Genomic DNA, 22,944 nt, shown 5'->3' with positions numbered 1-22,944 from the left:
TTTAGGTATTAGGTAGGAATAAAAAAAACATTTTTAAGTATTATGAATATTAAATAATATTGTTGTTGTTTAATATATTTTTAGTATATACCTGAAATCAATGTTTACAAAAAAAAATTAATACGTGGAATAGGACCCAACATGGTGAACTACTCCATCATCTTAATTTATTATAAACATTTGTTGGATAATAGAAAGGATTCTAGAGGAATAAAAATAAATCAGAATTTCATTTTGCCTTTTGATATATTTAGTCTCTGAAAATATTTTTTATTACACCTCTTAAAATATTATAAACATTGAAATGGAACAAAACTTTACATATTTTCCATAATATAATATGAACATGTCACGATACTAAGATTAGTAATATTAATAAATAATATATAACATAGTTAATTACCTATATTATGGGTAATTAACTATTTTATAAATTATACCTACCACAGATCACAGTGGCACACAAAAATAAACCTAAGTATTTCAAAATTTAATTCAAACCATTTTATAAAAAAAAATATAATGTAGCTGAAAAAGCAAAGCAGATAGTTAGCAAATGGTACACCAAAGCAGTAAATATTTTGTATGATGTTTGAATTTGAATTATGTTAGAACATATTACATTTAGCTCATGATCAATATTAGATGAAAATTGGATAGTTGGCTTTATTTATTTTATAACTAAGTGTGGTACTTTGTACATACTTTTTTCATTCATATTCAAATCTAACAAATTAATATACTATGGACCATTGTAAAATCATACAACTAGATGCTTGCATAAATAAATACGATCATCCAAGATTAAAAAAATTATTATTTATAGATTTCAGTCTTTTAAAATAACAGGTCACTTTCTATTTACAAATTATTATAAACACAATAATTTACAACATACTCTAATGGTATGTTAATACTTGCAGATATTTAACTTATAATAAATATTTAAATACATTTTACACTTTTAACCAAATAGATGTAACATTAATAATATTCTAGGTTTTTAAGTAGTTTTTACTTTTTTAGGAAACAATCTTGACTTATTTTAAAGTTTAAATACTTTTAAAGTAATGTTGGAAGGAATAATTTTCAGTAATGAAATAATTAACCATAAAAATAATTTGAAAAAATATCATAATTTAAATGCTATTCATTCTTGTTGGGACGTAACATGTCTACAGCATAATCCCTCCACTTTTTTATAACAGCAATTTCTTTTTCTGATGCACCAATTTGTTGCTGAATGTACTTGAATGCAGTATCCAAGGCCAAAGCCCCGCGCTGATGATCTACTCTCTGTGCAATTAGATCGTGCATATTTAATTTATTTCTGGTTTCTTTTAAGTTATTCTACATACAAAAAAAAATATAAATAAAAGAAAATTAGTTTCAAATAATTAATATTACAATTAACAATGTATTATAGTTATTATTGTAAAACTTACTTCGCAATGAGTTTTAACAACTACAACTTGTGACATGGTTTTTTTGTTAATGTTATTTGGCAACTTTTTTGCTATCTGTTTAATTGGTTCTTTACTAGTAATTGGAAGTTTATCTTTAGATATGTTACTTTTCTTGTCTTCATTATCACTGCTCATAGATATTCGAGGTCTTTTTCTTTTACCATCTACTGTTTCATTATCATTGTTAATACTTTGTTTTGATACAAAACCAGGATTAATAAAAATTGCAGGATGATTTTTTTGTAAAGGTTTTACAGCAGTGCTTTTTTGATTTACCACTATGTTATGTTTAATCTTAATAGCTTCTATTGGTGAAAAGCTTATTTTTGGTTTTACTTTGTCTGACGGAGAAGATATTGTATTGTCATCATACATTTCTGACTTAGATACATTATGATGTTCTGAAATAAAGTTTATATAATATTGTAATTTACATGTATAGTTAATTAATTTCATTACTATAGTACAATTATTTGTTTAATAATTAAGTTAATTCTCATAATAAAATCACTTATTTTATAGTAAAAATTTTAGTGTTATATACTATTCTTATTTTTCATGTTCATGTTTTAGGATAATCTATAGTATCAAGTTTATTCAATTTATTTAGGCATGACCAAGCAATTCACAAAAAAAAAATTCACCTTATGGCTTATTGTTAAACCAAAAACTATTCAGATTGTTTTATTTTTTCAAAGTACACACTAAATTATATTTGCAAATTTTTTACTCTCAGTTCATTTGATAAGCAATTAAAATTTGAAAATTATATATAGGTATATAATAACACCATAGTTCACTGATTTCCACTTATATTTTTCAAATGTAAAGATCCATCATTGCTAATAAATTTACAATAACAATAGTTATGAGTTATAACATTATCTAGCATTGTTTGCCCAGGTGATTTGAATGAAACAAAAGCCTAACTAGCTACTCTCTGTATCTTACTTTTTTCATACTTATACATGATAACTTCCAGATAAAGCCAAGTTAAATGTATAACAAAATGTACTAATGTTTAATAAACAAGGATAAGCATACTTTCTCGAACAGATGTTTGTATATTATTTGTATTATCAATGTTTAAATTAAGATCTTCTTTTTCTTCAACGGTATTGTTCAACTTTATATCACTAGTTTCACTGATTGAAATATTATCAATTTCATTTTTTTTGTTGGTTGTAATATTTTCTTCAGATGTTTGGAGATTATCTATAAAAATATAAATATTATTACTATTTAATCCAATTATACATAATATGTAATAACTATAATATTCAAAAGAAACTGATGGAAAATTGTTTTAAATTAAATTAACAGCTAATGAAAATATAAACTATGATTGGAGGTGGAGATGAGTTGAGCCCCTATACCTTATTTATAATACTAATATATATATATATAAATATGCATTTTCGTTTTTCAGTTTGGTGTCTTAATTGTTGATATATTAATATAATATTTATCATACATTTTAAAATATATATACAAATTATTTTTTTAAAAATCATCATAAATACAATTTTTATGAAAAACACCAATATAAATCGATAATCATTGTATATAATTATAGGGGGGGGGGGGAATGTGTTGTTTTGAGGATAATAAGTAGATGGATGGAAAATGTAAATTGTAAAAATCGGAGGGATGTTATCCCACCATATCCCCCTTCCACTTTGACCACTGTAAGTTGATGATTATGAAATATAATTATTAATTCATTTTTATGAGAACTGTGGTTTGAATAATCAACAGAAATACCATAAACCAGATTTCTTAATACTAATAACTTCTAAAAATATTGTAAAACAAACATTTTGTCTTAACTCTTATAACTAAATGACAAAATAAGAACATTTTCCTGCAATAACAACTGGCAATAAACAATTAATAAATTGAAAATTATATACCATCTCTCATAATTATTTTAGTAACATGTATGATCAATGTATTTTCATTCTTTAGAATAATAAATATAACTAGTTTCCAGATAGGCAATGAATTGGCCACCAAGTTTTAGGATTATAACTGGTTCTAAACAAGTTAACAGCTCATCTCATCTTTAAATAAGGCAAAAAATGTATTAATTATTATTATTTATATTTCACTTTTAAGAGTTTTAGGTAGTCAAAAATGTTCATCTATATTAGAGGTATTCAAACTGTGCGGCGCGAGAGGTTGTAAAGTGAGCCACGTCAAAATGCTGGAAACCAACATTGTACATAGGACTTGTGTAATTATTGTAAATATTATTTGTAACTATCATGAAAACAGTGAAACACATCATATGGTCATTTGAAGTTTTATTTCTAGTCGTCACTGTTAAATTAGTCATATTGGCCATATCTGTGTGTTCTTTCAATGTTTCAATAATAATTTGGGAGCCATCAAAATATTGCAAATACCCAAAGGAGCCGCGGGATGAAAATGTTTGAATACCTCTTATGTATACTAACAGTTTACCGAGCTGAACTCTGCAACTGACTGGGACTATCCGGTCTTGAATATAATGTAAAATATAATAAAAGTACAAACATAATGTATTTATATTTACAGATGAGTGGTTGTCTATATTGTAACCTAACTTATAGTTATTCTAAAATGAATGGTATTTTTTCACTCATACTAGCTATATAAATAAGCTTGACATGAATATAATAAATTTAAAAAAATAGAGCAAAATATAATTTTAAGCTATTAAAATTACCTGATTCAATCTGGTTTGTAGTGCTGACTGTCACTTGTTGCAATTTTTTAATAATGGTTGACAACCATTTCACAAAAACAGTTGTATTACTCTCCATAACAAAATCAATACTTTTAGCTAACTCGGAGCTAGATTTTTTAGTAGTAACTAACAGCATAATATAATCAATAATCTCATCGCCTAAAAAATTAACAAAAATAATTTAAAAACATTAATGTATAATAACAAATTAATAATAAAAAGGCAGAAAGTTAACAATAGGAAAAATATTAAATTTATTACTACATAAAATAAATGAATACTTAGGTATTTAAGTTGCAAAAAATTAATTAAATGAATTGTTCACTAAAATTATGTTTAAAGAAATATAAGCTTACAACTGATCATAATCTTGTTGTAATATATTGTTCTTAACAAATGTTAACAAAAAAAATGTGTTTAAAACTAATAAATATTTATTATTTTAAAATTATGAAAACATGAATAACTATGTGTCTATGATCATTATTACTTACTGCTATTTGCGTTCATCTCTTTCAGTTTCGCTCGTATTGCTTCCTATAAAAAACATATTATACAATATAATATATATTTAGACCGAGAATATGGCAAGACAAAATTTGCAAAATTATTAAAAGGCTTTAACGTATGTAATAAATTAAATGAAGGCCTATTATTATGCATATAATGAAAAAAAATTTGTTTCATTTGTATCATAGTTAATACAAAATATGAAAGGTAGCCGGAAGGTATGCATCGAAAAGAGTAAATAATAACTTGTATTAAGGTTCGATACAGTTCGGTATATTTAGCTGGTAAATTGCACTAGAAATATATTAAATATTTGATTAAATCAATACTTATCGATAAATTTCATTTTCTTCTTCGAACATTAATGATATATCAGTGATATTTTTCAAATTTTTCGAATAACAGTTAATCGAAATATTAAATAATAGGTACTTCATAACCAGACGATATAATTTATAATTAGATCGAAAAACTTACTTTAACTTTTATAATGACTTCGTTACGTAAATTGTCCATGGTTAAAATTTGTAATTATTGTTTGAAACGGAGACAACAACAACTGTGAAGTGTGAGGGTCCAGTATTTACGAATTTTTGATAAGATATAGTAATGTCGTACACACACTCGTACCGTACTTCTCAATTTCTCAGTGTTAAGTGTATTCTGATCACCGGCGAAGCTATAATTTATTTATATGAATATATATTTACTAATTTACTATTATAGATATAAACTATAAGTTATAGGTATTAGTTATAATAATATACTATTTAAATTTTAAATTTTAAATTAGAACTTAAAATTTCCTAAAAAAAAAAAAAACATACAAAAACCAAAATAAACACCTTATCTATGCGACTATGCCTCAGAATAACAATTGATTAAAATAATGTCAATGTTTATTTCTGTGACGAGCACCGGACGGTCTTAGAAGCTGATAAGGTCGGGACACTTCCCTATTTAACAATGTTAATCAATTCGGTCTAGAGAGGACATTTTAGTTGAGTTTTTCGCCGCTATTTATTGGGCGCCTCGATCTGAACTTTATTAAGGTTATGTATAAAATTTAAAATACTTTAGCGGCAAACGAAAAATCATTAATATCACAATGATGAATAAATAAGTCATTATATTATCGTAATAAAAATTAGAAAACAGAAATATTATGTACAGTGTGATTCAGCGACCATGCTCATCCCCAAATTTTCATTTTATAATGGAATCAAAAACTACCCTTATGAATTTATACTGTACGAAAAAAAAATATCAGAAAAATTATGTACCTACTACAATTATTTACATTTGCAAAGGGGGGTTAATAGAAGTTCCCATCTCCTAAGAACACTCCTTAAGTAATGTATTTCAAGAATTTAAAAATATGGTTTTATTACAACAGCCAACAGGGCGATTCACCAAGCATGAATTATTTGCAATGACAACTTTTTTTGAATAACTGCATTATTTATTACCTACTATATAAAATAAATGAATACTTAGGTATTTTTTAAGTTGCAAAAAATTCATTAAATTAATTGTTCACTAAAATTTAGTGTCGGCCACAAAATTATGTTTAAAGAAATATAAGCTTACAACTGATCATAATCTGGTTGTAATATATCGTTCTTAACAAATGTTAACACAAAAAATGTGATTAAAAATAATAAATATTTATTATTTTAAATTATGAAAACATGAATAACTATGTGTCTATGATCATTATTACTTACTGCTATTTGCATTCATCTCTTTCAGTTTCGCTCGTATTGCTTCCTATAAAAAACATATTATACAATATAATATACATATATTAAAAACTTGAAATTGATAAAATTTTTTTTCGAAATATTCAATATAGCCAATTTGTAAATCTGATTTTTAGAAAAATGTATTTGGTAAAAACATTTATTTAAGTCAAATGGCTGATTTTTTACAACTTTTTTAAATATCAATAATTTCGTTAAGTAAATTACGATCTAATTTATGTTAGAAACCTTGTAATTTCAAATAATAATAAAGTTTTTTAAAAATATTTTATTAGAACATTTTTAAATAAGTGCATGTTAAAATCTAATTATTTTTTTAATTGTATTTATTTTAATAATATGTGATGTATAAACTATAAATTACAATAACTTACCTAACGAAAATATTGATATTTAAAAAAATTGTAAAAAATCAGCCTTTTGACTTAAATAAGTGTTTTTACAATATACATTTTTCTGTAAATCGAATTTACAAATTGGCTATATTGAATATTTCGAAAAAAAAATTATCGATTTTTAAGTTTTTTATTTTCAGTATTAAAAAATAAAAATGTAGCGCAAGTGTCTATTGATTATATTTAAAAGAAATTTTTAAAAAATATTGATTAGAACAAAAGTTATTTCATTTGTTAGAATGTCAGATCTCTTTGGGACACCCTGTGGCCTGTATAATACATTAATGCATTATTTGATATTCTACATATTCATATATTATACGTATGACATACTCAATGTGTTTTTAAAATAGACATAATTTGTACAATTTAAAACTGAGTCATCTTCTAAGACTGTGGTCTAGAGACAGATCACCACAGAATAAATGCAATTATTTATAATATTATTTATTTTTATTATTTCATATATTCTGTGGTATCACGCTATCACCCATCATAGCAATTTGTTTATCACAAACCTATAATTATTTTTATTTAAATAATTATTTTGGCTAAAAGGTTTAAATGCATCTAACCACCCTAAGCAAATTTTGATCAAATGTTTTGTTCTGAATCAGTTCTTGTACAGTAAATAGTACTTTTACATAATGATTTATCATCGATTTCATATCATAGAAAATATATTCAAAGTTACATATCAATTACTGTGGTCTGTGACCTACTCAACAAGGTATTACACTCAAACGCCGAAACTACTGAAATTGAATATTTGACAAATGTGTAAGCGATGTAATATGGGCTAGTGGGTCTTGGATATTTTACAATTTATAGTTTAAGTGTTTATTTAGTTTAATGATAATAAGCACAATACGTATAATTATTTTGAAATTAATTAATGCTATTAAGAGGACGTTTCGCTAGCATTTGCTGTCTCCATCTTACACCTGTGAAACAATGAAATATAGCTAATGTACCAATATACGCTCAGCTTTTTAGCTCCATTAACTTAAAGCTAAAGTGAATCGACCAATTATAAAATTTGATGGTAAGAACATTATCTAAATCTATATGTGGATTTTCTTAAGAAAACCAATTTTAGCAAGTCTTACATATATAATATTAGTATGAATTAAATATGCTCATAACTCAATTATAAACCGATATCTCGCAAAAAAAAAAAACCCCATAATAAACACAAATAATGTTCTTACCATCAAGTTTCATGATAGGTAAATTCACTCTTATTTTTAAACTAATAAAGCTAATTGTGATCTGCTGGGTGTAAATTTGCTATGTTAAACACTTAAGACAGACACAACAAATGCTAGTGTTACATCCTCTTATGTAATAATTATTTGAAAAATGTTATGTTTATATTATATTATTTATGTTAATATTAAAGAAATTTAAGACAAAGAAAAAACCCTTATTTACAAAGTATTTGAGAAATTTTTTAAGAAGATTATTTTTAAAACTGAATATTACACCTAACATCGTGTATTTTAATGAAAGTTTTTAAATTAAGTTACAATTAAATGCTGTATAAGATAACATTAAATACTAGATTTTATACTTTTATACTGATATAATGTGATTGTTATTACTATTAATAGTTTTCTAAAATATGAACCAGATATTTTTCAAAACTAATTGTCATTTATGATAAACTGGAATAGAATAAAAGCCAAAATTTATATTTTTAACAGTTATATTTAAATAAAATGTATAGGTACAAACTCAACTTACATATTAAATATATATATATATATAAAAATGAATCACAAAATACACCAATATATAAATAAATTTAACACAATTAAAAAAGAAATTGACATTTAAAATGTTCTGGATCCACAATAATTTATATCATTATTTTCCTTGTGTAGATGTTTTCTTTTTTTTTATCAATTATGACCAACTAGTTGGATTGTTTGATAAATTTTAAATGGTGCTACATTCAGAATAAAGGATATTCTTTTCACTGGCAAATATGTTGATAATTTAGTGTAAGGCAATAATGGCAATAACAGTAATAAAAAAATTTACAATTTTGATTCAGTCAGCCAGGCAAAATTTTGTGGCTTGCGATCAGCAGATGGATTGATCATTATATTAATAAACGAAGGTCCACTCGTATCCTATTAAAAACAATTAATCATATCAGTGTGCTGCACAATTCAAGTATGTATAGTATGATTATGATATTCAAGGGTTATTAAATATATTAGCAGTTAGCTTTCATAATAAGGCTTATAATATTAATATATACTCAGTTATTTCAATAAGTACAATCTGTGTTAAGATCTTTATTATTATTATAATTAAACAATTTTTTCCTATTTAATATTAAGAATATATTTACCTATCAATAAATTTAAATAAAATATCATGTTCAGCTATTAAATATTTTACAATATTTTAATACTAAAGCAAATTATAAGATTATTTAAGTGTTGTTAGGTAATTAAATACTATACTATTTTGATTATGTAATAAAAGACAAGGAGAACAAATCTGTCTGTATGGTCATTTAGCCATTATTTTTTTTTTTTTTTAAACAAGTTAAATATATTTACCATAAAAGCTTTTTTTACTGCATTGGAAACTTGTTCAACAGTTGTGCAAAAATATCCTTTGCGACCAAATAAAGTCAACATATTTTCATAATGTATGTTTACAGATAGGCAATTTGGGGGAATACTAAAAATTAAAAATCACCAAAAACAAAATATAAGTTAAAATATATAACATATTATATTATCTGTATACATACACTCCAGCTAAGTTATCAGAATCTTGCACCAAAGACCAAGTGGACTCATCAACACCTCCATATATGCCATTATTGTTGACAACGATGATGACAATTGGTAATTTATACCTAAAATTATGATATCAAAAACTTAAAGTATAATAATATTTATTAAAATCATTAAAACGATAGTTGATTTTTAAATTTAAATTAATAATTAGCATCTATCTAAATTTTATAGAATTCAATTTTATGAAAAAAATAATTTTTTATTTATTCAAGGGTAGAAAACTCAATTACAAAAAATTTAAAAATTGTGTACACAAGTATATAAGCACGAAAACAAATAAAATTAGAATACCTAATAGTCATAGAGTACACATGAAATAATGATACAATAACAAATAAAAATTAAGCTCAATATTTATATTTTATTTAAAAAACATTAAATAATTTAATAAAACAAGAATTAGAGTTAAAAAATTATATTTTTACATCATTAACAATGGACATAATTATATTTATAGGGCTCATAGAAGCAGGCGAGTGGTTAAAGCATAATTTGTTTTGTATGAGTAAATATAAAATGTAAATTAAAGTACTTAGTTTTAAAATAAGTAATACAGAAATTTAAAAAATAAAAATAACTGGACAGACTACAAAATCCAATAAAAAGTTTAAACAAAAATCATAGGTTGTCTAACATCCTTCTAATTTCAACATATTAGAAAAAATTAGCTACTTAACATTTTAGTATATAGCTAAATTTTAAAAAAAACTTATTTTTTTGACTAACCTGACCATTGTTTCCACTTCCATTCCAGAAAATCCAAACGCTGAATCACCTTCAACACACAAGACTCGTTTTCCAGGTTCATACTTTTGACACCATAAGGCTGCAGCAATAGCAAATCCTAATCCAACTCCCATTGTACCAAATGTTCCTAAAAATGAAATTATTCATATTAAATATTGATAACATTGTTATCAACTAGTATTTATCTTACCAGCATCAAGTCTATGTCTAGGTAAATTGTTTAATAATACAGCTCTACCAATGTCCATTGTATTTGCTCCTTCGCTTACAATCATACAATCTATAGATAAATAAATTTCTTGATTTTTAGTTTTGTAATTTGTATCAGAATAAGGATGTATCACTAATTTGGTGGTTAATTTTTTTCAAGTTCATCATGTTATTTTTTTCTCACATACTCTTGTACTAAAATATAGAAGTGTTACTTATAAAAATGTTTAATAAATAAAATTTTATCTCAAAGAAAGAGTAATTAATATCTTTTTACTAGGCTTACATATTAACGGAGTTTATGCCATATAAAAGCATACATTTTAAATTTTTGTTCCCATATTATGTAATTAATAAATGAATGAAGAAGTATTAAAATAATTACTAGATAAAGAAAAATTTGAACTCAGTTTTTTAATTCAACTTATTGGGCATAATATGTATAAACTACTTTAATAATACAGTAGTCTTTATAACTCAAATTTTTTTTTGTCCCTAGGAAATTCCTATACACTCAATACAATATTTGTCACGATAAGTTAAATGCAAAATTAGTTGAGCATAGATAACTCAGTCATATCTTAAATTTTATCATTAGAATCCAACATTTGTTTTAAAAGCAGAAAATTGTTCAGAAGAAAAAACAGCAAAGAAAGAGCAACAGTTTTTTTAGGATCAGATACGACTGGTACAAATAAAATTAAACCACTATTAATTAATTAATAAATGCATTTTATACAGGAAATTAATTTTGAAATGTAATCTAGTAATTGCAGTTTATAAATATACATATGATACATGTATAACTCGAATTAGTTCATATCTTAAGAAAAATTTGAATTATATAACTTTAAAAATATATAAGTCGAATTAATTTTTATCTCCCTTGAAATTCGAGTTATCGAGACTCAACTGTATTAATCAGTATGTGGAAATAATAACTATAACATTTTAACATTTAAAATTGTATAGTTTTGCTTGAAAAATATTATTTCATTATTTTTTTTACAAAAGTTGAATTTTATGTTTCAAACATTTAATACCATTATGTAAAAAAAAAATATATATATGTAAATTACTAAATCTCTGTATTATAAATACTTCTTAATAGTTAATATTATTGTATTATTATTAATTTTTTTAACTATTAATACATTAATAATGAATTTATACACCACAGGTTTCAAAAAGTTATAAATATATGAAATAAAACCAACCTTTTGGAATATTATCATATATATGTTGAAAAACTGTGTAGTAGTTTAATGGTATAGATGTGTCTTTCATCATTGACTGAAAATAAAAATAAGCTTTATTTTTTACACACAATTTGGTATTTATGAAAATATAAAATTTGTACTTTGTATTTATACTTAGTGTAGTTAATAAAGTGATATAATGATGATTGTAAAAACTTTTGAAGAGTATATGATACCGATAAAAAAACTATAAGAATTATCTATTGAACCAAGTTCCTATGAATAATGGAATTGAAATGCTAAACATAAAAACTTGAGTGGCTTGGTCGTACGCTCTATCTACGGAAACGCACTGAACGTATGTACCGGCCGCAGTTGCTAGCTCCCGCATGGGTGACCACCCGGGATTTTTAGCAACATATCCTTGCCACACATACACAAACACGTGTTACAACCCTACCCACTTAAAAACCTACAAACAAATATACAAAAATAACCCCTACCGTACCACCCCACACCCAATGCCCTATGTTGCCACGGGTTCTCCTTACAAAAAAAATAAAAATAATAAGAACTTGACTTAAACTAATGTTTATTTATATAATGTCTTACCTTTACATATTTTTTATTTGACAAACATTTTTCTTTAAGTTTATCTAACCATTCGCTTCTTGTATTTTGCCATTTTTTTTTAGATAAACAAACATTCAAAGCATTAACTGCAGCATGCATATCTGCTTGAATTGCTACACTAGCTTGTTGGCTATTATGCAATTCTTCTGCACTTATATCTATCTGAATGAACTTTACATCTGCATTAAACCGTGGTGGTTTACCAAAATGTAGAATCCAATTTAATCGAGCACCAAGCAACAGTATAACATCAGCATTTAGCAAGGCATAAGTACGTGCAGATGCTACACTCATAACATGATCATCAGGCACTACACCTTTACCCATTGGTGTGGCTAAAAACGGTAAGCCAAATTGTCCGATGAAATTTCTTATAGCATATTCTGCATGTCCATAAGCAGCACCTAAATACATAATATAAATTATATATATATATATATATATATATATATATATATATACTAATATTATATTTTTTAGTATAATTTGATTACCTTTGCCTATAATAACAAGAGGACGTTCAGCATTTATTAACAGTTCAGCGGCAGATTCAATATTTCGAAGATCAGGAAAAATTACTGGAGGTTGTGAGATCATTGGTTTGTTTATAACCCTATCTACAGAAATTCGAGCTGATAAAAGATTGGCAGGAAAATCTAAATACGCAGCACCTATAAACAAAATTTAAGTAATTATGGATTTTCTTAAAAAAAATTATAATTGTTATCACCTGGTCTACCATAAGTAGTATAACGTATAGCTTTCTCAACATGAACAGGTATAAGAGCAGCATTTGGGGGCCTTGCACTGTACTTGCAATAAGGTCTGCTGAGTTCGACTTGGTTACATTCTTGAAACCCACCGATTCCTTCATGATCTTCGGCACAAGAGCCGCCAATTACTAATAAAGGCCTAAACCATAATTATTTTTATGAAACAATTTTTACATCACATATTATTAGAGAATTCTAAGTAACAGACCAACAGTTTATTTGTGCATTGGCCATTCCGGCAGTGACATGAAGCAATCCGGGGCCAGACACCACTAGACATACACCTGGTGTACGAGTAAGATATCCGATTGCTTGGGCTGCGTATACTGCAGATTGTTCATTGCGCATTCCTATATATTTTATACCGACTTGTTGCAGGGCCATGCTAAATTCAATGACTGGAATACCAACAATGCCAAAAACATATTGGATATCCTATACATTTGGAAACAAAACCGTTTATTTAGCTAGAAGCTATCCTGGCATACAAAATATCATGAATAAAAGACTAACTTGATGTTTTAATGCTTGTGCAAGAATGTTGTTGCCATCAATATCTTCCACATCGTTTGACATATTTTTGATATTGGATTTTGAAGGATAATATAGCAAAAAAAGAACGACTACAATATTATACTAATAAACTACCATTAAATTAAAGGTATGAGGGAAAATATAATAATCCAATTACTAAGAACTAAATATGGTAGTAATGAATAAGCAATTATTATAATTTAGATTTTAGAAGAACAGGAAATAATTATAATAATTGTTATGATTATTATTATTGTTCTATTGTAGTGAATACTGAATTACTGAATACTGATTGTAGTGATAGTACGCGATTACTGGACAGTGGACACAATTGACAATTGATAACACTAATGAGCAACAGTACTCGCTGTATTTTTTCTGACATTTCTGTAGTTATCGGCACATTGCTAACGTTAGCAGACTGAAAATTGACATTGACGTATTACAATTAATGTAATTATAATTATTATTTATCATAACAGGTTAATGGAAAATCTAGTTTAAAATTTTTTCCAAGGTCGTTCGATTTAATAGTATATTGTACCTATAATAACATTGGTAGGTACTGATTACTAGGTACATAATACCAATTACCAGGGTTGTCTTAGCTAATAGATACAGTGCCTAGGGCCTACCTTAGACACAGACTTCTATATTATATATTATTCTATATTATTCTATATTATATAGAAGTCTGTGACCCTAAATCATAATATATGATCTAAGGGGCCTACGAAAATGTGCTACGATTTTTAGTAATATTTTTTTTATATTATATAATAAAAATATTTATACCGTAAAATATTATGTATAAGTAGGTATAAGAATTTACGCTGAAAAAATAATAATATTACATCGTATATTTACATTTTACCCCCAATGTTGCTTACCTATAGGCTAAAGACTATCATAATTCGTAATAACCTAAAGAGCTAAAGAAATCAGATCGGATAAACCATAAAAACCAATAAATTGAACTGCATGACAAATTAAACCCCAATTACTGTTAACAGTATTTCAGAAAATATTTCTCAACTCATATACATTTTATCTTATTAATTTGATTGAAATCGTAGAGTACTAGAGTATAATTATTATACTATTATATAGTTTTTATAGTCAACATTATTTCGTATTATAAGTTATAACATTTCATTATTCTAAATCCTTGTCAGTTGTTCGTATAATATCGTTTATCCCCGATATCGAAAATTTTGAATAGTTAACATTACAAGGAATAATTTAAAATTAGATATTTTAAAATTAAAATTAAAACATATATTTTATGTTAGAATTGCTAGATGTATTAAATAATTACATATTACCATACTATATTATTTTTATACAAATATTAGTATGAGGTACGTACGTCGTGTCTCAATATTTTAAATGATGAATAATTGTTTTTTTTTTTTTTTTTTGACAAAAATATTACACGTAAAAAAAACTTAATCCCTGAGTCCCTCACTGTGGACTCTTCCAAATCCATCCCGTCATATGCTACTACTACTTCTGGTTCTAAACCGAATTTTAAGCCACAACATTTTAATTTTAATTTAGCTCTTTCAAAATTCCTCTCCTATTTAACCTCAATTATAAATTTCTTTCATTTAGTCATATTAAATAACAAATCTGCATCTATTCCAATCATTTTTGTATTACATAATAATGTTTACACTAATATTGTGTCTTTTCTTATCTGACTTATTTATCATAGGTATTTAATATTATATAATTGCCTCATTACCATTTATTATTCACTGTTTCAGTGGCGCACACGTAGGGTACCAAGTGGTGCAATTGCACTGGTTTCTCGTAGGTCCCGCGGGGCCTACATACATTCGGTGGCCCCACTCTGCAGGTCTCTTGATTAGACACTATAAATACATAACATCTGGTCCATCTGAATATTTAGATCGTTGAATAAAGCGTAAAGAGTTGGTAGTGCCAAATATGCAAACAAATAAATTTGGGGGCCCTATAGTTATAACTGCACTGGTTCGTGGAAAACCTGTGGGCGCCACTGCACTGTTTTATACAATTGTACCACTGTTATAATTTTAATTGTTGAACTATTATAATAGTTATTACTGAAAGTTCAAAATAATAATAAAAAAAAAAATTAACAAGACCGATAAAAAAAAATGAATAGGTAAGACATATTTAACGTTCAGTGCTAAATATTTTTGTAAAAATAGTTATTGTTTGTCGTCTACTACATAATCTACATCCACGATCCACCCCGAAAATATTATAATTAATAAATTCCTCCTCATAATATGTGATACTATGATTTAATATATTTAATATAATATAATATACGACGGAGCGCGTGTGGTATATATTATCATTATTTATTTGCGAGGACAATACGGAACGTGCGTTTACTTGCATCTATATATTATAAATTATGGTCTCGGTGGCATGACTAATATTTTTGGGGTAGCGAAGATTTTCAGACCAACCACGCCCCATCTCTAATTTAGCGGTAATACCACAAAATCTTAATACTCGCCTATAACACAAACCCTCCCTTCTTACAGACCACAGAATTATCGACCGAATACCATTTAAAAATTATATTTTTTGTCTTTAAATAAATAACTGTACTATGTATTAAACATTTTAATTTACTTAACTAAATTAAACTTTTATTAAACAATCGTTGATAATGTGTATTGGTTAAACTTTATTTGAGTAGTAAATAATAATATATATTATAAAATTCTATTGACAATGTTTTGTATTTCATTGTTTTGAATCGTTCAATTGTATTTGTATAATATTCAGGCAGCTAATCCACGAGTCATGTCATGTACGATATACTTACCGCATATTTTATGTCATAGTTTTTGGTTAAAATGGTTAAATAAACAAAAAAAAGTTACTACAGATTGTTTTGGTAGACAACTCTGAGTATGCTCAGTGCTCACCCTAATTATTACTTTAATAATTAATTCATTAAAACTCTGATTTTTTTAATTTTCAAGAATAAGTCACCATAAGTATTTTTAAATATTTAATTTTTTTTAAAGATTTTTTTGATGATACTAAATTATTATTTTCAAATGATGGAATCAATTTTTTTTTTGTATTAAATATTGTTAACCTAATGAATTTTCGAAAATGCTGATAAATAAATAAATGAATAAATAAATCTGTAAAATTCAAACTAGAAGGTTTTGAATTATTTGACTTTGTGTAATGTATTGATAATAATTAATGATTAATGATTTTAGAACATTTGGAAGCTAAAATTATATAATAATTACAGTAATAAATGTTAATCTAGTAATTTTTTTTTATTTATTAAATTTTCTTTATATGTACAATAAATCTTTTAAATAAAGAAATATATCTACTCCTTTAAGCCTAAGTTTGCGATGGAGTAGAGAGTTAACAATAGAAATAACAGTAATTTAAATAGCAACATTAGAATAAACAAAAAAGATTTGGATAGGTACATCCTATCGCAAAAAGAAAAAAAATTCTCAATAATTATGTATAAAATAAGAATAAAATATGAATACAAAATCAGTCATACTAGACTAACCAGTTAAAGTTTACAACACAATACAGTTCAATAATATATATGAGAAACAAAACAACATCATAAAATATATAAGAGAGAAACGTGGCAAGATTCAAAATATTCGTTTTTTTCTTTTAAATTTATAGTGAATATTAATAATATTAATAAACAAAACAGATTAAAATAAAAAATCATTATCACTGAAATCACTGAAATGGCGTACTCTTATTTAAGGAGTAATTAATTCTGCAAATAGCCATTTATATAGACGATTTTTACACATTAACTAGACCTTCATGAATATTTTTTTTGTATAATGTCAGCATCTGATTAAAATTAGTAGAACCTATAAATAGTTAACAAAAGATTGATCAAAGACCAATAATATATTATAAAAAATAATATTATATATAACTAAATTATAATGATAAATCCTATATATTGTATTACTTATATTATTTTATATTTTTATAAGACCTTCCGATTTTTAAGGTTTCATCCTTAGTTTATTGTTTAAATAACTCAAAAACTAGGTAGGTAATTGTCTGAAGTTTGAACTATAGATACATCACAGTTATTGACAAAAATCAAATATGCTAAAAATGTATTGTAAAAAAAAAGGTTGATTCTCATTTGAAAAAAAGAAGGTTGTATCGCCACAGGAAAATTCTTCATATAAAATCATAAAAAATTGAAAATACAGTCCTTAAGTATATAGTATACTTAAAAATTCCAAAACTTAGAATTTAAATAAGTTAATTATTAAAGAAATAAATAGAGGTGAGCTAAGTGAAACACTCCAAATATTTTTATTTATTTAAAAAATTTACTTATTTTTAATAAAGTTTTAAAATTCAATGTTAGTAAGTTATAAACAAGTACCCAAGATTTAAGTATCTAAAAAAAGCTTATAATATGTTTTCACACTAGGTATTTATTGCTATTAGAGATCGCATAATATTATTGCATTTTTTAATTTTTGCTCCTATTGCTCTAGTAATCTAATATGATGCTAGATTACCTATGTATATATTACCTATTTAGTTTCTTAACGTTTTGGTCGATTTACAACATTTTATTTTGGTTTAGGTTTACTAGTATTTTTAATGCTTCTGTCTATTTTGAAATTATTTTGCAACTGTTTTTCATTTTTAATATTAATTATTATATCTTAATGTCTATATGGGATGAATTGAAATAATTTAACTACCTAATTGCAATTTTAATTTGTCAATATTATATGGTTAAGAATAATTATAAATATTGAAGACTTGTAGTAGGTGGTACAAACAAGTACAATTAGACGTATATAGTAGTATTAAATCAACAATAATTTTTTTGTGTATATGTGTAATATACCAAAAAAGTGTAATTGATCTTACAACTTATTTCTTTGTTAGCTTTAGTATAACAATCAAACTATTTAAAAGTTATATAAAAAAAAAAATTAAAAATCAGACAAATTCTAAATAAAAAACCTATTACTAGTTATCCATTTATATTATAATAGTAAATAATATTTTTTATATTATCAATGAGATCGAAGTCGTGGTGTATAGGCAATTCTGGTATTCTGGTGTGTAGGTAGCTTCCAAACGGTATCCCGTCGATAAACGAATTTAATAATTTAGGAAATCCATGGGATTATATATTAAGTTGTGATGTCAGCAACTTTCCAATACAATCCATTTGAATACGCTTGACTTTGCACTATTTTAGATTTCATAATAAAACAAATAGACAATAACGATGTTGTAATTCAGTTTATTTACCTTATAAGAAATGCCATTTCGACGTTGAATGAATTGTAATAAAAAATGTAAATTATTTAATCATATGATAATTGAATTCCTATTTTATTATTAGTTTTTTTATTGTCTCCGATCAATTCATTTATTTTAGTTTTATTTATATTGACAAAAAAAATAAAATAAAATAACAAAACAAAAAGTATTTTTTTCATTATATATGATAATATTTTTTTATGCGTGTATAAATATTTTGGGTAGTGAACGATACTAAGCATTTCGTTTCACAATAATAATAATAATATACAACCTATGCAATCTATACAATATATATTATATGTTTATCACTAGAGCTTAGATATTTTAAAATTAAACACTCATTATGTAATTCAAATTCATTAAATACATTAAAATTATTTTTAAAAAAACTAACAGTTTTCGAGGTAGGTAATAAATAAATAAATCAATGTTTATTGTTTAAAAAAAACGCCAGCTTAAGAAGCATCTATTTTTGTAGTGATGAGTGTAAAATGTTCGTTATTTTCTTTTAATTTTTGAGTTATATTCATGTAATCAAAAAAAATATGATCATATAAAAATATATTATGTGTATATTAAATATATTATGTACTTATATTTTCTCGTAACGCCCAGCTTAACCATACACAATAATCAATAATCCCACATTATCTACCCATCATATATTAATAATAATAATGATATATTATATTATAAGAGCTGTGAAAATATTAAAATAATCATTGTAAATAAATGTTTAATTTAAAATTATTTGTTATAGTTATATATATACAATTAAAACATTTTGATATTTAAAAATAATTACTATTTTCAGTAATTAAATTTGATTTTCAGGCAAACAATATCTTTTTTAATATATACTCGTGTGAATTTACCAGCTCTACTTATTTTTTTTCCTGTAGAGACGGTTATTTAATTCAGGCTTTCACATAATTCTACGGAGATAGGTATCACAGATACTGAGTAGAGGTACAAAAATAATTTAATTTAAAAAAAATTAAATTTACCTACCCAAGATCTGCGAGCTTAAAGTCTTGCCGTACACAAAATATATTTTTATAGAGATTGTTTGATATCTACCAAAGTATCAAATTTACTTAATGTACCTATTGCTGTATAAAGCATAAGATATTATATACAGAGTAATTCGCTAAGAACGCTCACCTCAATGTAGAAGATATATCATAATATAAAAAAAAAAAATGTATGATAAAATATGATGAAGAAGCGGCTTAATTAAAGATAAAATAATGTTTAAAATGTTATATTGTGTTTATCCAGTAGCCAATTAGTTATTTTCTTATTTAAACTTTTAAAGGATTAATATTTTTGATGTCCAACGGTAACATATTATATACTTATATACTTTTGGTCCAATATACAAGTAAGTAAATTATATTAGTTTTCTGTACATTAAAGATTAACCAATATCAGAAAATTGTGTTGTGCTATATCCATGTTTAATACCGGTAATTGGTTTATAATGTGTATACATAATAATTACTGACGCTTTATAGAACAGTTTTTTATTTGTGGTACCTACATTAAATTCTTTGCATAGATATTCCATGTGACATAAATGATTCTCTTTTAAAATAATTTTTATTATTCTGTTTTATTTTCTCATGGATTAGTGTTGTACTATCGTAGGCACTTCCCCTAATAGTGATACTTATATAGTAAATTATAGATTCTAGTGATTCTACTAATGCTTAATGTACAATTTTAATTTTCTTAATTTCTTGTAAATTGACTAATTTTTTGAAATCATATATTATTTTTCTTAGTTTTATTTTTTATTGTTGTCAATAATAATTATTGTTAATAAGTCATCTTGTACGTATGAAAAAAACCATGTCACTAGAGTTAACCTCGACAAACAAAACAATGTGATCAGCATAACAGACTAGTTTACCATCTACCTTATGTCATTTATTTTGTTTATTTGAATATTAGTTAGGGTGGTAGAAAGGTTGGTACCATGAGGCACTCCATACAGTATTCATGTTTCTTGACTTAAGGAATTATTTATTTGAATTCTTTGTTTCTTATATATTTTTAAATGTCACTTTATGTCTTCATATATGAATTTATAATGGGTATAACATAAATATAAAATAATTTACGTTATAATATAATCGTATAATGTGTGAAGTATACAGCATAGAAGTTAGGTCTAAAAACCCCGTGGTCATCTTACATAATATAATATTATTATAAAAAAAATGAATTATAGATTCATTTTAAGGAGAGCTGAACTTAATGTGCATTAATAGTATTCATAAGATATAACTTCAGAAGCCTCTTACCTGAATATTACGAACATGTCGATCTAGAAATTGATCAATATGCTAAATAATTTTGCAGTTTTATATTATTCGATTTAGACTTAATGTAATGTCGAAATATTAATAGTTATTTACAGTATAAGCTAATGACTACCATGTAGTTATTTCAATAATAATAATATATATATATGATGCGTTTTTTAGACTTTTAGTATTACTAATGTATACGTTATATCTATTATTACTGTTAATTATAAATCAATATTTATATACTTCTGGAAAAAGGTTTTTTTTTTAAAGGAAAATGTTATTAGTTTGTTTGATGTCTTGGGATTTTATGTATATATTAGGTGCTACAACATATAATGTTTATTATTTTCCCTATGTATAATATTGGATTTTATCGCTACTGCGGAAGAGTATTGTTTATGATCTTAGCTTATAAAAAAGTTCTTAAGTCGCAATAACGTTTTTTAATTCAGATTTTGAAATCGCAAAATTTTCCGTAAATCGTCTAATACATCGTTCCGTTAGAAACAAATATCATCAACACCAAGCCCGGTATATTAAAGTCATTAAAAAACCGATCCGCCTTAAGAGGCCTTCGGTTATCGGCCAATATATATTATATGTTATACTATTTTATTAAAGTATCTAAACTGCTGTTACACGATCGTAAACCACCGCTATTTTTATTAATGGTAAATTTCTCCCTCTCTCTCACACACACATACTTATATATATATATTCATATTATAAAGCTTAATTTTTAAAAATATTCACATCACATAGTACATAGTAGTTAACGGGTGAGAAGGAATATTTTAAACGAGTTACGATGGTTGATTTATTTTTTAAACGAAATAAAAAACTTATTTGCGCTGTAAACAATTCTTTGTTCCAAAATTTGTTTATACACATAATATTTTATTATCTACTCATCAATGTATACCTACGTAGTGTTTGCGAGCGTGAAACATGGATCATCTGTAGATTACCTGTATGTGTATTTATTGAATCTGCCTTTAATTTTGTGATAAGCGTTTACTCTCGTCTTAAGTTTTTTTTATGTTTGTTGTAAATTTTTATATACCTACTTTAATTATAGAGTGTTAAGTCAAACCAGCAAAATGTTTGATGTCTAAAGTAATATAAAATATGTATAACTCATTGTATAATTATAACATAGATGTTGACATTTGAGAATCAATAATTTATACAAAATTCAGTAAAAATAAAGGTAAAACCATGATCACAATAACAGCATAAAATTTGAAATAATCTTCAATTTTATAAATTTAAAAAAAAACAAGCCAACTTAATACCTTCTGAAATAATATTTTTTAGGTGAAAAATAATCACTTTGTCAGCATTATATAGTCTGGATAAAGGTATTAACTGACTTTAAAATGTATAGGTACTTGAATAGTTCTAGTGTGGTTGAGAATAAGATCAAAGTAATTTTGTTTAAATTAATAAATATTCATTGGTATCTATATGATTAAATGCAATACAATCGAGGCAGTCAAAACAATGGAGTTGATTTGATTAGGT

General features: G+C 25.2%; 2 protein-coding genes across 3 annotated transcripts; both read right to left on the bottom strand.

The window, feature by feature from the left end:
- Positions 1–227: 227 nt before the first annotated feature.
- On the bottom strand, positions 228–5,661 carry LOC107163707 (uncharacterized). 2 transcript variants are annotated; one of them, XM_015511249.2, is made up of 7 exons: positions 5,553–5,661; positions 5,185–5,386; positions 4,692–4,734; positions 4,177–4,356; positions 2,511–2,681; positions 1,446–1,867; positions 228–1,350 (listed from the first exon to the last, which is right to left on the bottom strand). In XM_015511249.2, the coding sequence occupies exons 2-7, from the start codon at positions 5,221–5,223 to the stop codon at positions 1,147–1,149; spliced, it is 1,059 nt and encodes a 352-aa protein (XP_015366735.1). In that variant the 5' UTR covers positions 5,224–5,386; positions 5,553–5,661; the 3' UTR covers positions 228–1,146. The 2 variants fall into 2 exon arrangements, with proteins under 2 accessions (XP_015366735.1, XP_089083608.1); XM_089227482.1 differs by lacking the exon at positions 5,553–5,661 and having other exon boundaries at positions 5,185–5,527.
- A 2,894-nt stretch (positions 5,662–8,555) lies between these two features.
- On the bottom strand, positions 8,556–14,169 carry Hacl (2-hydroxyacyl-CoA lyase). The gene is made up of 11 exons (XM_015511247.2): positions 13,763–14,169; positions 13,458–13,684; positions 13,207–13,388; positions 12,971–13,147; positions 12,456–12,880; positions 11,862–11,937; positions 10,625–10,714; positions 10,414–10,561; positions 9,639–9,746; positions 9,442–9,565; positions 8,556–9,003 (listed from the first exon to the last, which is right to left on the bottom strand). Exons 1-11 carry the CDS (start codon positions 13,823–13,825, stop codon positions 8,908–8,910), a joined length of 1,716 nt encoding a protein of 571 aa, XP_015366733.2. The 5' UTR covers positions 13,826–14,169; the 3' UTR covers positions 8,556–8,907.
- Positions 14,170–22,944: the final 8,775 nt, after the last annotated feature.

The sequence above is a fragment of the Diuraphis noxia genome, unplaced genomic scaffold (genome assembly GCF_037042655.1).
Source record: "Diuraphis noxia isolate RWA-SAM2 unplaced genomic scaffold, SU_Dnox_SAM2 contig0004, whole genome shotgun sequence".
Taxonomy (NCBI): Eukaryota; Metazoa; Arthropoda; class Insecta; order Hemiptera; family Aphididae; genus Diuraphis; species Diuraphis noxia.
Note: the sequence above shows the minus strand (reverse complement) of the source record. Positions and strands in the feature narration are given on the sequence as shown.

What these genes read in the sequence shown, in the direction of transcription:
- LOC107163707 (XM_015511249.2), bottom strand. Translation starts at nt 5,223, where the DNA reads ATGGACAATTTACGTAACGAAGTCATTATAAAAGTTAAA. An exon ending in AGAGATGAACGCAAATAGCA is followed by an intron (nt 4,357 to 4,691) that starts GTAAGTAATAAT and finishes TTAATTTTTTAG; the next exon opens with GCGATGAGATTATTGATTAT. An exon ending in TTGTTAAAACTCATTGCGAA is followed by an intron (nt 1,351 to 1,445) that starts GTAAGTTTTACA and finishes TTTTGTATGTAG; the next exon opens with AATAACTTAAAAGAAACCAG.
- Hacl (XM_015511247.2), bottom strand. Translation starts at nt 13,825, where the DNA reads ATGTCAAACGATGTGGAAGATATTGATGGCAACAACATTCTTGCACAA. An exon ending in TCTTGTTATTATAGGCAAAG is followed by an intron (nt 12,881 to 12,970) that starts GTAATCAAATTA and finishes TTATGTATTTAG; the next exon opens with GTGCTGCTTATGGACATGCA. An exon ending in CAGTAAAAAAAGCTTTTATG is followed by an intron (nt 9,004 to 9,441) that starts GTAAATATATTT and finishes TGTTTTTAATAG; the next exon opens with GATACGAGTGGACCTTCGTT.